This window comes from Choloepus didactylus, chromosome 2 (genome assembly GCF_015220235.1).
Source record: "Choloepus didactylus isolate mChoDid1 chromosome 2, mChoDid1.pri, whole genome shotgun sequence".
In the NCBI taxonomy this organism is placed as follows: domain Eukaryota; kingdom Metazoa; phylum Chordata; class Mammalia; order Pilosa; family Megalonychidae; genus Choloepus; species Choloepus didactylus.
This window is the reverse complement of record NC_051308.1, coordinates 48,057,233-48,072,272: the sequence shown is the minus strand read 5'-3', so window position 1 is coordinate 48,072,272 and position 15,040 is coordinate 48,057,233. Positions and strand designations below refer to the sequence as shown.

The window sequence follows — 15,040 nt, the reverse complement described above, 5'->3', positions numbered from 1 at the left end:
GCCCCGCCCATTCGGGGTGGGCCTTGATCGGTGGAGCTATATAAACATGCTGACTCAGGAAGATGGAACTGACTGCAGCTGTGAGTGACGTTTTGAAGAGGAGCAAGCTTGCTAGAGAGGAACGTCCTGGGAGAAAGCCATTTTGAAACCAGAACTTTGGAGCAGATGCCAGCCACGTGCCTTCCCAGCTAACAGAGGTTTTCCGGACGCCATTGGCCATCCTCCAGTGAAGGTACCCGATTACTGATGTGTTACCTTGGACGCTTTATGGCCTTAAGACTGTAACTGTGTAGCCAAATAAACCCCCATTTTATAAAAGCCAATCCATCTCTGGTGTTTTGCATTCCGCAGCATTAGCAAACTAAGACAACATACAAAGGAAACAATATAAGACTAAGTTGTGACTACTCAGTGGCCACCATGGAGGCGAGCAGGCAGTGGCATGACATATTTAAAATTCTGAGAGAGAAAAACTTCCAACCAAGAATACCTGATCCAGCAAAACTCTCCTTCAAATTTGAGGGAGAGCTTAAATTTTTCACAAATGCTGAGAGACTTCGCCAGTAAAAGACCTGCCCTACTTCAGATTCTAAAGGGAGCACTACCAACAGAGAAACAAAGAAAGGGGAAAGAGATATAGAGAATTTTAACAGACATATATAGTACCTTACATCCCAAAGCACCAGGACACTCATTTTTCTCTAGTGATCACGGATCTTTCTCCAGAAGGGACCATAAGCTGGGACATAAAACAAGCCTCAAGAAATTAAAAAAAAAAAAAATTGAATATACTCAAAGCACATTCTCCAACCACAATGGAATACAAATAGAAGTCAATAATTTTTGAACTGTAACTCCACTATTTACTTCCTACATGATATAAATTACACAAACTCTAATGACAAATCAGTGGTTTTGAACTCAGTGTAAAATATGTAATTTTAGACATCTATATAAAGGTGGGGGAATGGAGGAGTATAGGAACATAGTTTATGTGTCCTGTTGAAGTGAAGGTGGTATCAAAAAAAAAAAAAACAAGATTGATAAGGATTTAAGAGGTTAATTTTAACCGCCACAGCAAACACAAAGAAATTATCAGAGAATATAACCATAGAGATGAAATGTAGAGTTTGGGTTAGGAGAAATGGGGGAAGGGGCAATGGGGAGTTAAGAAATGAGGGTGGACAGGGGAGTGAATCTCCCTGGCAACGTGGAATATGACTCCCGGGGAGGAATGTAGACCCAGCATCGTGGGACGGAGAACATCTTCTTGACCAAAAGGGGGATGTGAAAGGAAATGAAATAAGCTTCAGTGGCAAAGAGATTCCAAAAGGAGCCGAGAGGTCACTCTGGTGGGCACTCTTACGCACACTTTAGACAACCCTTTTTAGGTTCTAAAGAATTGGGGTAGCTGGTGGTGGATACCTGAAACTATCAAACTACAACCCAGAACCCATGAATCTCGAAGACAGTTGTATAAAAATGTAGCTTATGAGGGGTGACAATGGGATTGGGAAAGCCATAAGGACCACACTCCACTTTGTCTAGTTTATAGATGGATGAATAGAAAAATAGGGGAAGGAAACAAACAGACAAAGGTACCCAGTGTTCTTTTTTACTTCAATTGCTCTTTTTCACTCTAATTATTATTCTTGTTATTTTTGTGTGTGTGCTAATGAAGGTGTCAGGGATTGATTTAGGTGATGAATGTACAACTGTGTAATGGTACTGTAAACAATCGAAAGTACGATTTGTTTTGTATGACTGCGTGGTATGTGAATATATCTCAATAAAATGAAGATTAAAAAAAAAAAAAAGTGAATCCAGTCCTGCATAACAACTGGGAAAAAAAAAAAGGAAAAAAAAAAAAAAAGAAATGAGGGTGGAGTTGCTGTTTGAGGTGAAGGGAAATTTCTAGTAATGGATGGTGGGAAAGAGCATTACAACATTCTAAATGTGATTAATCCCACTAATGGAAGGCTAGGGAGGGGGTGGAATGGGAAGATTTAGGCAGTATATATGTTTCCACAACTGAAAAAAAAAAAAAAGTCTAAATAGATGACAATTGAATGCCAAGGATGAACTTGGATGGGACTGGAGGATTGAGGACAGGTGGCTCAAAGGGACACAGTTGAGACATAAGGTAAAGGAAATATAGAATGCAAGCTTTGTATCATTGTTGAATCTCTTGTACTTTGTAGCTGCGCTTAATGGGATTGCATAAAAGAATGTTCTTGTTCGTGGGAAGTATATAAGTGAATTATAGTGTATGTTCAGAAGACAGAGCAATACATGAAGGATGATAAAGAGGGAGGGAAAGAAATAGCGATGTGACAGCATGTTAAAGTTGGTGGATTGAGCTATCGGGGGAGGGGGGTCAGGGTATGATGGAATTCTTTGTATGGGGTTAGTACTGTTTTTGCAACTGTTCCTATAACATTCAATTTATTTCAAAATAAAAAAATTAAAAATTAAAAAAATTAAAAAATAAAAAAACCAAAGGTTAAAATGATTGAAGTACTGCCTTTACAAAAATAACACTGAATGTTAATGGATTAAACTACCCAATCAAAAGACACAGATTGGCAGAATGGATAAAAATCTATGATTCATTTATATGCTGTCTACAAGAAACTCACCCTAGATTCAAAGACAAAAATAGTTGAATGTGACAGGTTGGAAAAAGATATTGCAAGCAACAGTAACTAAAAAAGACTTGCAGTATCTATTCTAACATTTGACAAAATAGACAGTAAGTGCAAAAATGTTGTGACAAAGAAGAGCATTATACATTAATAAAAGGGGCAATCCACCTAGATGAAACAACAATCATAAATATTTATGCACCTAACCATGGTGCCCCAAAGCACATTAGGCAAACACTTGCAAAACTGAAGGGAGAAATAGACATCTGTACAATAATAGTTGGAGACTTAAATACACCACTCTAATAGAACATCCAGACAGAAGATGAAAAAGAAAACAGAGAACTTGAATAACAGGATAAATAAACTAGACCGAAGAGACATATACAGAACACTGTACCCCAAAACAGCAGGATATATATTCTTCTCAAGTACGCATGGACTATTCTCCAAGATAGACCACATGCTGGGTTACAAAAAAAAATTTACATATATTTTAAAAGATTGAAATCTTACAAAGCACTTTCTCTGACCATAATAGAATGAAGCTGGAAATCAATAACAGGTGGAGAACTGGAAAATACACAAATATATGGAAGATAAACAATATTCTCCTAAACAATCAATGGGTCAAAGGAAAAATTGCAAGAGCAATCAGTAAATTCTTGAGATGCATGATAACAGGAACACAATGTGTCAAAACTTATGGGATGCAGTGAAGGCAGTGCTGAGAGGGAAATTAATAGCCCTAAATTAAAAATGAAGAAAAAAACACTCTTCCATTTGGGTGTTAAGCCAAAAAGAAGAAGAAGAAGGAGGAGGCTAAAAATCAGTGACCGAACAGAACAAATACATGGAGAAACTAGAGAAAGAACAGCAAACTAATTCCAAAGCAAGCAGAAGGAAAGAAATAGCAAACATTAGAGTGGTAATAAATGAAATGGAGAAATAAAAAAAAAAAAAAAAAAATACCGAGAATTAACAAAACCAAATGTTGGTTCTTTGGAAAGATCAATAAATTTGACAAACACTTAGCTAAACTGGCAAAGAAAAAAAGAAAGAAGATGGAAATAAATCAGAAATAAGAGAGGACACATTACTACTAACCCCATAGAAATAAAAAGAATCGTAAGAGGATACTTTAAGACGATACTATAAACAACAGCATGCCGACAAATTAGATGACATGGACAAATTCCTAGAAACACACAAACAACGTACACTGACTCAAGAAGAAATAGATGACCTCAACAGACCAATTACAGGAGACTGAATCAGTCATCAAAAACCTCCCAACAAAGAAAAGTCAATGACCAGATGGCTTCCAGGTGAATTCTACCAGTCATTCTAAGAAGAATTAATACCAATCCTGCTCAAACTCCTCAAAAAAACTGAAGAAGAGGGAATACTACCCAATTCATTCTATGAAGCCAACATCACCTTAATACCAAAGCCAGATAAAGATATTATAAGAAAATAAAATTATAGACCAATCTCTCTGATGAATGTAAATGCAAAAATCCTTAACAAAATACTTGCAAATAGAATCCAACAGCACATTAAAAGAATTATACACCATGATCAAGTGGGTCTTATCCCCATGTATGCAAGGGTGGTCCAACACAGGAAAATTAACATAGTACACATTAACATCCAAGGGAAAAAACACATGATCATCTCAATTGATGAAAGACATTTGAAAAAATCCAGCGTCCTTTCTGTGTTTTATCAAAACACTTGGAATCAAAGGAAACTTCCTCAACATGATAAAGGGCACATATGAAAAACCCACAGCTAACATCATACTCAATGGTGAAAGACTGAAAGCTTTTCTTCTACGATCTGGAATAAAACAAGGATGCCCACTGTCACCACTGTTATTCAACATTGTGCTAGAAGTTCAAGCTAGAGCAGTCAGGCAAGAAAAAGGCATCCAAATTGGAAAGAAGTAAAACTTCACTATTTGTAGATGACATGATCCTATATAGAGAGAGTCCTGAAAATCAACAACATTACTAGAGCTAATAAACAAGTTCAGCAAAGTAGCAGAATACAAGCTTGAAATGCAAAAATCAGAATACTCTAGTAATGAGCAATCTGAGAAGAAAAAAATTCTATTTAGTAATAGCAATTAAAAGAATAAGATATCTAGGAATAAATTTAACCAAGGATGTACAGGAGTTCTACACAGAAAACCAGAAAACACTGCCAAAAGAAATCAAAGATCTAAATAAATGGAAAAACATTCCATATTCAAGAATTGGAAGATTAAATATCACTAAGATGTCAGTTCTACCCAAATTAATTTACAGATTCAACACAATCCCAGTCAAAGCTCCAACAGCCTACTTTGAAGAAAGGGAAAACCAAATTATCAAATTTATTTGCAAGGGTAAGAAGCCCTAAATAACCAAAAAAAAAGTCTTGAAAAACATAAACAAAGTTCGAGGACTCACACTTCCCAACTTTAAGGCATATTACAAAGCTACAGTGGTCAATATGGCATGGTATTGGCATAAAGAAAGATATACTGACCAGTGGAATTGAGTTGAGAATTCAGAAATATCTATGGCCAATAGATACTGCGAGGCTGCTCTCCACTCAACTGGGACAGAATAGTCTTTTCAAACAAATGGTGCTGGGAGACATGGAAATCTATATTTAAAAGAATGAAAGAGGACCTTCACTCCTTATACAAAAATTATCTCAAAATGGATCAAAGACCTAAATATAAAACCAGGGCTATATAACTCCTAGAAGAAAATGTAGAAAGCATTTTCAGGATCTTGTGTAGGCAATGGTTTCCTAGACTTTGCATCCAAAGCACAAGAAAAAGAAGAAAAAAGAAACATATGGGACCTCCTCAAAATTGCATACTAATATGCTTCAAAGGCCTTTGGGGTGAAAAGGCAGCCAGTCAATGGGAGAAAATATTTGGAAACCACATATCTAATAAGGGTTTAATATCCAGGATACTTAAGGAAATCCTACAACTCAACAATAAAAAGACAACTCAATTTAAAAATGGCAAAAGACTTGAATGCACATTTTTCCGAAGAGGAAATACAAATGTCTAAAAAGCACATAAAAAGATGCTGACACCACTCACTATTAGGGAAATGCAAATCAAAACGACAATGAGATATTTCATAGCTATGAAAATGGCCATTATTAAAAAAAAAATTATAAGTGTTGGAGAGGATGTGTAGAAATAGGAACATTCATTCACTGCTGGTGGGAATATAAAATGGCGCAGCTGCTGTGGAAGATGGTTTGGCAGTTCTTCAGAAAACTAAATGTAGTCCTGCCATATGATCCAGCAATCCCACTACATGATATACACTCAGAAGAATCGAAAGCAGGGACACGAACAGACATTTGCACACCAATGTTCATAGCATTATTCAGTTGCCAAAATATGGAAGCAACTCAGGTGAACGAATAAACAAAATACAGTATATACATATGATGGAATATTATTCAGCTGTAAGAAGGAATGAAGTCCTGATGCATGTGACAACAGGGATAACCCCAGAAGACATCACATTGCGTGAAAAAAGCCACAAATAAGCCACACAAAAGAAAATACATTGTATGATCTCACTTGATACGAACTAATTATAATAAGGAAACTCATAGAGTTAGAATCTAGAATATAGGTAACTGGGGATGGATTGGTGTTAGAGAATGGGAAGCTGATACTTAATTTGTGCAGAATTTCTATTTAGGTTTATTATAAAGGTATGGAAATGGATAGTAATGACGGTAGCACATTATTGTGTGTGTAATTAAAAGCACTGAATTATGTTTGTGAATGTGGCTGAGGGGAAATTTTGGGTCATGTATGTTACTAGAGGGCAGGTTAGAAGATAAAACATGGGACTGTGTCACACAGTCCACCTGGGTTGTGGATGATGACTGTAGTAAAACATAAGAATGTCCTTTCATGAATTATAACAAATGTGTGTCACTATTGCAAGGTTTAATAATAGGGTGGTATATGGGGAAAATATACCTAATGTAACCTATGGACTCTAGTAATATTTAAATTAACAGTAATATTTTAATATTTTCTTCAAATGTAACAAAGGTACCATACTAATGCAAAGTGTCAACAATAGCGGGGCAGGGCACATGGGAACGCTGTATTTCTTACATGACTTTTATATAAATATACAATTTCTAATTAAGAAAAAAAATAACAATAGTTAAAAAAACACATTATGCTAAGTGAAAGAAACCAGACACAAAGTACTACATATTGTATGATTCCATCTGTATAAAATGTAAATATAAATCTATAGAGACAATTAGATTAGTGGTTATGTGGGGCTGGGGAAGGATAGAGAAATTGAGAGGTGACTGCTAAGGGGTATGGGGTGTTTCTTTTTGGAGTAATGAAAATGTTCTAAAATTGATTGTGGTGATGAATGCACAACTCTGTGATTATACTAAAAGCCATTGACTGTATACTTCGGAAGGTTGTATGGTATGTGAATACATCTCAATAAAATGGCTTTTAAAAAAAAGACAAATCAGGAGATTTAGGAGCCCAATATTTTATACATGAAACCACATAACCTTTGAAGTAGATTAAAACTCAATGCAAATCCATGATAATTCCCATTAAAATTTAGAAAAAGAAAACCTGTAAGTCATGGTTCATACTTGGTAAATAGTAAAATTTAATTTTACCTAAGTAAATTAGAGAGATGGTGGCCAGGTATCTGGTTTAAGTTGAGTTGGATGAATGGAAATAGGAGCAGGATGATGTGATAGTAGTGTAAAATGTCCAAGTTAACGAAGGAAAAGGTTTTTGAATTAATGAAGCCTCTAGATATGGAGATCTTGCCGTTTCTGTTGTATTCCATTCCAGCACCACAATTATGGCCATTTTATATAACATGCATTTGAGTTTTAATACTAATTTTCTGGAAGCCTGGTATTTATATCAAAGCTTCCTACAAATTTTAAGACAGAGCTTTGGCTAGCTTATTACATTCCTTTCTATATACCTAAATCTAGCATTGAAGTTATTTTCTAAAATGGAAATGACTTCTATTGCCACTTCTATTCGTAAAAGCAGTATGTGTTAAACTGGTTCACACAATACAAAAACATATAAAACAGTGTGAAAGTTCCCTGAATTCTTGTCCCTTAGAGATTATAAACCCCCATTGTTATATAAGTTGGTGAATATATTTCTAGAAAATTTTTTCTATATATTCATGTGTAGGTTAAATAAACAGTGGGACAGTGCTGACCAGGTTGTTTGACTTCTCAATATAATATGGATATCTTTGTATATTAATCTGCTTCATTTTTCACTAGTAGCATAAAATTCCATTATGTGGATTATGATTTATTTAATTAGTCCTCTATTAACAGATATTTGAGTTACTGAAGTTCATTGTTAAAAACCTATTGTTGGATGAGGGGATTTTTGTGTGTTTTGGAATTGTTCTGTATCCTATCTATGGTGGTGGTTACAAAAGTCTATGCATGTGTAAAAACCCTTACACTGTACACCATATAAAGAAAGAAAGAATTTACAATGTAAAAGCCGTGTTGCTGGTTTAAAGGGTCCATGCAAATTTCAGCATATTCCAAGGTACCTTCCGAAAAGGGGTTGTACAATTTAGTACTCCAATCATGAGTGTGAAGATGTTTGTTTTCCCTCACCCTTGACAATGCTGAATATTAGGTTTTTTAAATCTTTGCTAGTCTAATGGGCATGAAATATTATTTTAATTGACTTTTTTTTTGTGACAGGGATTGAGCCTTCCTCTAAAGTTTTTTTTTTTTTAATACTTTCAAACTTAAGAGGACACTTATAAAAATAATACAAACCCTATACAGAGAACCTCAATTTAGCCTATTCCCCTACGTACCCATAGCCACCAATTTTAACATTTTGCCACATTTGCCATAGCATTCTACCTATCTATCAATCTATTGGAGCCATCCTTTTATGTCTATTGATCATTTATATTCCTGTCTTTTGTCTACATTTAATCTTATTCCTATATTTCGCAAATATTTTTGCACATTTGGAGTTTTTCTTTTAACTTTAAATATACTGTTTTTAATCTTTGCCTTACAGAATTAAAAAGATAGTTTTATTAGTAAAATCAATAGATGATCAGTGATGAATAGATTCATCATTACGTCTCTGGCATTGATATCATGCTAAGAAAAATCCTTCTCCCCTGAGATTATAAAAATATTTTCTAGTATCTTATTCTAGTTATTTTATGGATTTGGTTTTTACTTTTACATCTTCTTACATCTTCTTTTTACATCTGTATTAATTCCTAGGAATGCTGTAACAAATTACCACAAACTTGGTGGCTTAAAACAAGATAAATTTATTGTCTCACAGTTCTGGAGACCAGAAGTCTGAAATCAAGGCTCCAGAACATCTACAGAAGAATGTTACTTGCCTCTTCCAGCTTCTGGTGGCTCCAGGCATTCCCTGGTTTGTCATCACATTACTTCAATCTTTGTGGTCACATTGCCTCCTTTACTTCTATCTGTCCTTTGTGTCTTATAAGGACACTTGTCATTGTATTTGGGGCCCAATTGGATAATCCAGGATGATCTCATCTTGAGATCCTTAACTTAATTACTTATCTGCAAAGACCCTTTTTCCAAATAAGGTCATATTCACAGGTTCTGTAGATTAGGATATGGACATAGCTTTTGGGGGGGGGGTCTCCATTCAACCCACTCACTATACCATCTGAAATTGGTTTTTGCTGTGATGAGTAAGGCACTGTAGTAGTTTGTATTCCTGTGTAACAGATTACCACAAAATTTAGTGGCTTAAAAGAATACATATTATCCTACAGTTTCTGTGGGAAAGGAATCTGGGCACAATTTAGCTGTTTCAGGATCTCTCACAAGGCTGCAATCAAGGTGTTGGCTAGGGTTTGGGTCTCAAATAAACGCTCAAATGGGGAAGGATCTCCTTGGCAGATTTCATTTCAAGTGCTGCTAGACCACAGGCAGTTCGTAGCTTGCTGTTGCCTGGAGGCCATTCTCAGTTCCTTGTCATGGGGGCCTCACCAGCATGCCATCTTGCTTCATCAAAGCTTGCAAACTAAGAAGGTAATAGAGAGTCTGCTAGCAAGATATGTCACACTCTTTTGTAACCCACTCGTGGAAATGACGTTCCATTGTTTTTGCCACATTAATGGTAGGGGATCATACAAGAACACAAATACAAGAGGGCAGGGATCATGGGGAATCATCTCAGGAGTCTGCTTACCAAAGGAAATAAATCTTTTTTCTAAATGGTGAGTCACTGGTCCTGGTACCACTACTTAGTTTCCCATGAAACTGAAATGCTACTTTTATCATGTTTCCTCTGTCAGTTTTCATGCTAATATTATCTTGGTTTTAACTGCTGCTATCTGTAGTGCAGGTTCCATTCAATTATTTTTTTCCAAAAAAAAATTTAAATCCTTGGATATTTGCCTACATTTATGAATTTTAGAATGTTTCTAAATCCAAAATATAATTCAGTTGGTATTTGAAATTATATTAAATTTATAGGTTAAGTACTGTAGAAATATCTGTATGTTTCTCATTTATTAGTCTTCCGTGATCTTCAGTAGTTTTAGTTTTCTTCATGTCTTAAAACATTTCTTGCAGATTTTATTCCTTATGTACATTATAGTTTTTGTACATGAAACATATCATATATCCTATTATTTTTAGGTGATTATTGCTGTTACTTTGTTTTATGAAGGTATTTTTAATAATATTTATCTTTTAGCTGGCCACATACTCAGTTTTCCTTCCCATTGTTTTTCAGCTGTTTTTTAGTGGTGTGTATTATATACTTAAATAAATATAATTCTGGTATTCCTTTCCAACATTATTCATCAATTTGAATGCCCACTTACTGTTGCATTAGAATATATGCTCCATGAAAATCAAGGAGCACATCTAGCTAGCTTGTTCATCAGTATGTCCCTAGCATCTAGAACAACGGCTGGTACATAATAGGTACTCAGAAAACATTTGTTGAACTAAAAGCCTAAAGGTGAGCAGGAAGTTAGATATTAAGAATATTGATCTACTCTAGAATTAATATTGATTTATTTAATCATGGTTACTGAAAATTTACTAGGATTAGCCAGCTTCGTTCTTTACATTCATGTTAAAGTTTTCCTTTTTTGCAGGTGATCAGAGGATTGCTGAAATTTTGGCCAAAAACATGCAGTCAGAAAGAGGTGGGTTTTATTGACTAAATGTAGTGCATTTTATCAGAACTTCTCAAGCCTAGGGTTATAAACTATGCTTTTTTGGGACTAGCTGTATTGACAGTGCTACAGAGTGGGCAATTTTCTGTAAGGTTTTAGGGAGAGTTGGTAGAATAGCTGTGCATTGTATTTAATTGCATATATCATCCAGACCTTTTTTGCACACTATAAATTTGTGTATTAACCCTCTCATTTGTACAGCTTCTGTGTTATTTTTTTCATATATCATTTCTCAAAAGAAAATTTTTTTAACCTAGGTGATGTTTTTAGGAGAAATTGAAGAAATCTTAGATGTCATTGAACCAACACAGTTCAAAAAAATTGAAGAGCCACTTTTTAAACAGATATCCAAGTGTGTATCCAGTTCTCATTTTCAGGTATGATGTTTTCACTGATAGCATTTTTATTTTATATTGTTTCTTTTCTCTTTTGGTTCTGACATTTCTAAATTTTTTCTTTAGGTTGCAGAAAGGGCATTGTACTTCTGGAATAATGAATATATTCTTAGTCTGATTGAGGAGAATATTGATAAAATTCTGCCAATTATGTTTGGCAGTTTGTACAAAATCTCCAAAGAACACTGGAATCCGTAGGTATCTTTTATGTTGGTCATATTTTTGTGGTTTTTGTTTTTTTTTTTTAAAAAAAAACCTTTTTGTCCTTTGACCTCCCAAATCATACTTCCATACAGATCTGGAACTTGGATTCCAAGGTTTAACATCACCCAGTTTTATTCTGCTCTGTATTTTATATACATATACCTTTTAAATACATATAGCTTTATAAAGTTGTAAAGCAATATGTCTGTATGTCATTTAGTACATGGTCTTTAACTTAAAACTGCAAATCTCCTTGAAGGTAGGACTACCTGGTATAACATTCTGCACCCAAATGTATGATCAAACCCTATTGGTGACCAACTCAATGTCTGTGGAGGATGCACAAATTATGTTGATGCAGAGTTCTGTTGATCTACTCCAATATCTAATCTCACCTCTATATACAGTATTATCCCAGGGAAAAGCTGAAGTGCTTAAGATCACACAAGCGACACCGAGAATGTACATATTGTTTAACTTCTATGACATCCTTATCATCCTGCTTTCTAATTTTCTTCTTACAAGTTATTACAGTTTCATCTTTTTCTAATGCTGTTACTCAGTTTTATACATGGGACTCTAGAGAAAATGAAGATAACTAGAATATTTTTAGCTAGGGTAAAAATGATACATGGAAACAAAGTTTTGGAATCAGACAGACCATCTCTCCCACCACTGGCTGTGTGACCTTGAGCAAATTATTCATCCCTAAAGTCTATTAAATGAATCAGCAAACATTTAGTCCATTTTAGAGATGATAGTTTTACATTTCCTGTCTGTTAGCAACATCAGTAACCCAGCACTGGCTTATTTTCATTTTAGGACCATTGTGGCACTGGTATACAATGTGCTGAAAACCCTAATGGAAATGAATGGCAAGCTTTTTGATGACCTTACTAGCTCATACAAAGCTGAAAGACAAAGGTATTTGATATTTTTAATTACTAAGTTATCTATACATTTTAGGTTAGTTCAGTTCAATAGACATCTTCTTTAATGCTTAAGAAGTCACCAGTCACATTAAGCATTACAATTTGAAAGTTTCTAATATTTTATGTATTTCCAGAATATCTAGCCCTGGTATTTTTACAGATATGTTAAGCAGAAGTTGCAATAGCATTTATTATTTATGGTTGTTATAGAATTTACTTCCTTTAATGGTTTAAGATTATGATTTTAATGTGGATCATAAATCCTCTCTATCTCACTCTGAGCCTTAGGCTTCATTAGTCTTATAGCACTTGCATTGTATATTAAATTTTTGCTGAGTTTTAAATATTAATGTATTCCAGTTGATTTCTTATTATTTATGAAAATAAGTTTTTGTCCATAGGGGTTTTCATAGTGAACTTTATTCTTCAACTGCTCCTTGCATTAATAGTTTGATAGTTTATCAGCTGTAGATTTTTACCAATTTGTTATTTTAAAGTCAGCATGGTTCTCTTTTGAAAAGAAACTCTCACATAATGATATGGTGCAGAATACTAGTAATATTTTGCTTCTTGTGAGTTCCTAATGCTCAGTGATGATCTCTTTTCGAGAAAAAGATTATTCAAACTTCAAAGTTTTAATTTGGCATGTAAGAGACAGTAAATAAGATAAAGGGGGTTAGTGGCTAGAAACATGGAACAAAAGGATGTGGATTTCACATGGTGTGGTAAAGTGGAAAGGGCTCCAGAATGACCGAGTGGCCACCCCCTTAAGCCTGGCTATAAGATCATACTCCCACAGAGACCACATGGTGTTTATGTGAGGAAATTAATGTAAAAGTACTTTGTAAACTATAAAGCACAAACATATTGTATGTAGGGGAAGGAAAGTCAGTAACAGTTTTCAGTGGGTACTTGTGATGCACAGACTTACATGTAGGAGAGTGACAAGAAATTGGGTGCTCCAGATAATTGGACACAAATGCTTTAGTAGAGGAAGTTAAGGGAATGTGGATGAACAATATGTTCTCCAGTAAGCTGCCACACACAGCACCTTTCTTTCAGACTCTGAAATAAAAAATTCTGATTACAAACATTTTGATTTGTCTACAGAGAGAAAAAGAAGGAATTGGAACGTGAAGAATTATGGAAAAAATTAGAGGAACTGAAACTCAAGAAAGCTCTAGAAAAGCAGAACAGTCCTTACAATATGCACAGTATTCTCAGCAATACAAGTACCGAATAAAAAAGAAAAAAAAAAAAGCCTACCCCATCTGCTGGATAGGCACAGTTTTGTACACTTTTTTGAAATATGTAAATTGCAAAACCTCATCAATGTAATATAATTAAAAGCCCCCCACCCCCAGCAACTGTAAATGAAAAAATATATGGACTAAACAGCCCTATGTTATATTATGGCCACAGGACATTGTAACCTTTGTCTAATCATTGTATCGTGTCACTTCTGAAGTTTCACAAAAAAATGAGTTTTATGAGTGAGATAATTATGGGAGTGGTGAGAATTATGACTTGAATTCTTTTTTTGATTGTGTTGCACATAGACATAGTACTCTGCTCTGTACATTTTTTCCCTTTTATAATGTGCTTTTCACAATGCTGCAGACCTTAGTTACATTCTAGGAGAAAGAGTATTTCCTAAAATAAAACTAAGGTATAATCCTTACCCCTCCCTTTGTCTCTCTCAGAAATATGATGGGAGGATTTACTTGCCCTCAGCCCTCCCTCAATAAAGATATTACTGTACTCTGGAATTTGAGAAAAAAACTTAAATCTCCAGGCTTTTTAAAGCACAAAATATAAATAAAAGCTGGGAAAGTAAACCAAAATTCTTCAGATTGTTTCTCAAGAATATCCCCCTTCGTGTACAACTCCCAACAATGAATACAGATTAGCAGACGTTAGTTCAGGTGAACAAAGACACAGCTTGACTCTTAATTCATTCCTCCTCTTCCTCTATCAAAGACTGAAGGCAGGGCCTTTCCAGTCCTCACAATCTGCCCTTCCCCTCATCCCTCCTGACTCCATGATGGCGGTTTTGAGTCCCACAGTGTGGTGATGCAGCACACTAGCTGTCACTGCCTGGCTTTATTTAAAGGAACTGTAGTCGTTCCTCTTGTAGAGTTCTAAAAAAGTGGACTATAGAGGTCTTGTATGTTTTTACTTAGTCAAGTATTTCTCACATCTTTTGTTATCAGAGTACCATTCCAATCTCAACTTGCAGTTGTGTGGAAAACTGTTTTGTAATGAAAGATCTTCATCGGGGGATTGAGCAGCATTTAATAAAATCTATGTTTGTATTTTGCTTTATGTCTTGCTATTGTTCATCTCTAAGCTTAAACACCCAGAAGTCTGCTCCCCTCTCTAAATTCACACATATGCACATACACAGAAGTTTTTAAGACAAATTTATGGGATTGTATTCTAATTAGGGAGCGTGTGGTGTGTCAGTTACCAAAGTATATCTGCTTTACAGAATATTTGTGTGAAATTCTAAGTCCTAGTATAGCCTTCTTTCTTTCTTCAGAGGATAGGTTTAACTTATTTTAAATGTAAGTTTTAATTAAAATACACCAAAG

The 15,040-nt window shown here is 34.9% G+C and overlaps 1 protein-coding gene across 1 annotated transcript in view; it reads left to right on the top strand.

Annotated features, from left to right (window-relative positions):
* PPP2R5A (protein phosphatase 2 regulatory subunit B'alpha) overlaps positions 1 to 14,766 on the top strand; it is a 132,547-nt gene extending 117,781 nt beyond the window's left edge. Inside the window, exons 9-13 of the mRNA XM_037824314.1 lie at positions 10,835 to 10,885; positions 11,173 to 11,292; positions 11,377 to 11,504; positions 12,337 to 12,438; positions 13,557 to 14,766. Coding sequence (XP_037680242.1) covers positions 10,835 to 10,885; positions 11,173 to 11,292; positions 11,377 to 11,504; positions 12,337 to 12,438; positions 13,557 to 13,689 — 534 coding nt within the window. The 3' untranslated portion in view covers positions 13,690 to 14,766. The remainder of the gene's footprint in view (positions 1 to 10,834; positions 10,886 to 11,172; positions 11,293 to 11,376; positions 11,505 to 12,336; positions 12,439 to 13,556) is intronic.
* The last annotated feature ends 274 nt before the right edge of the window (positions 14,767 to 15,040 follow it).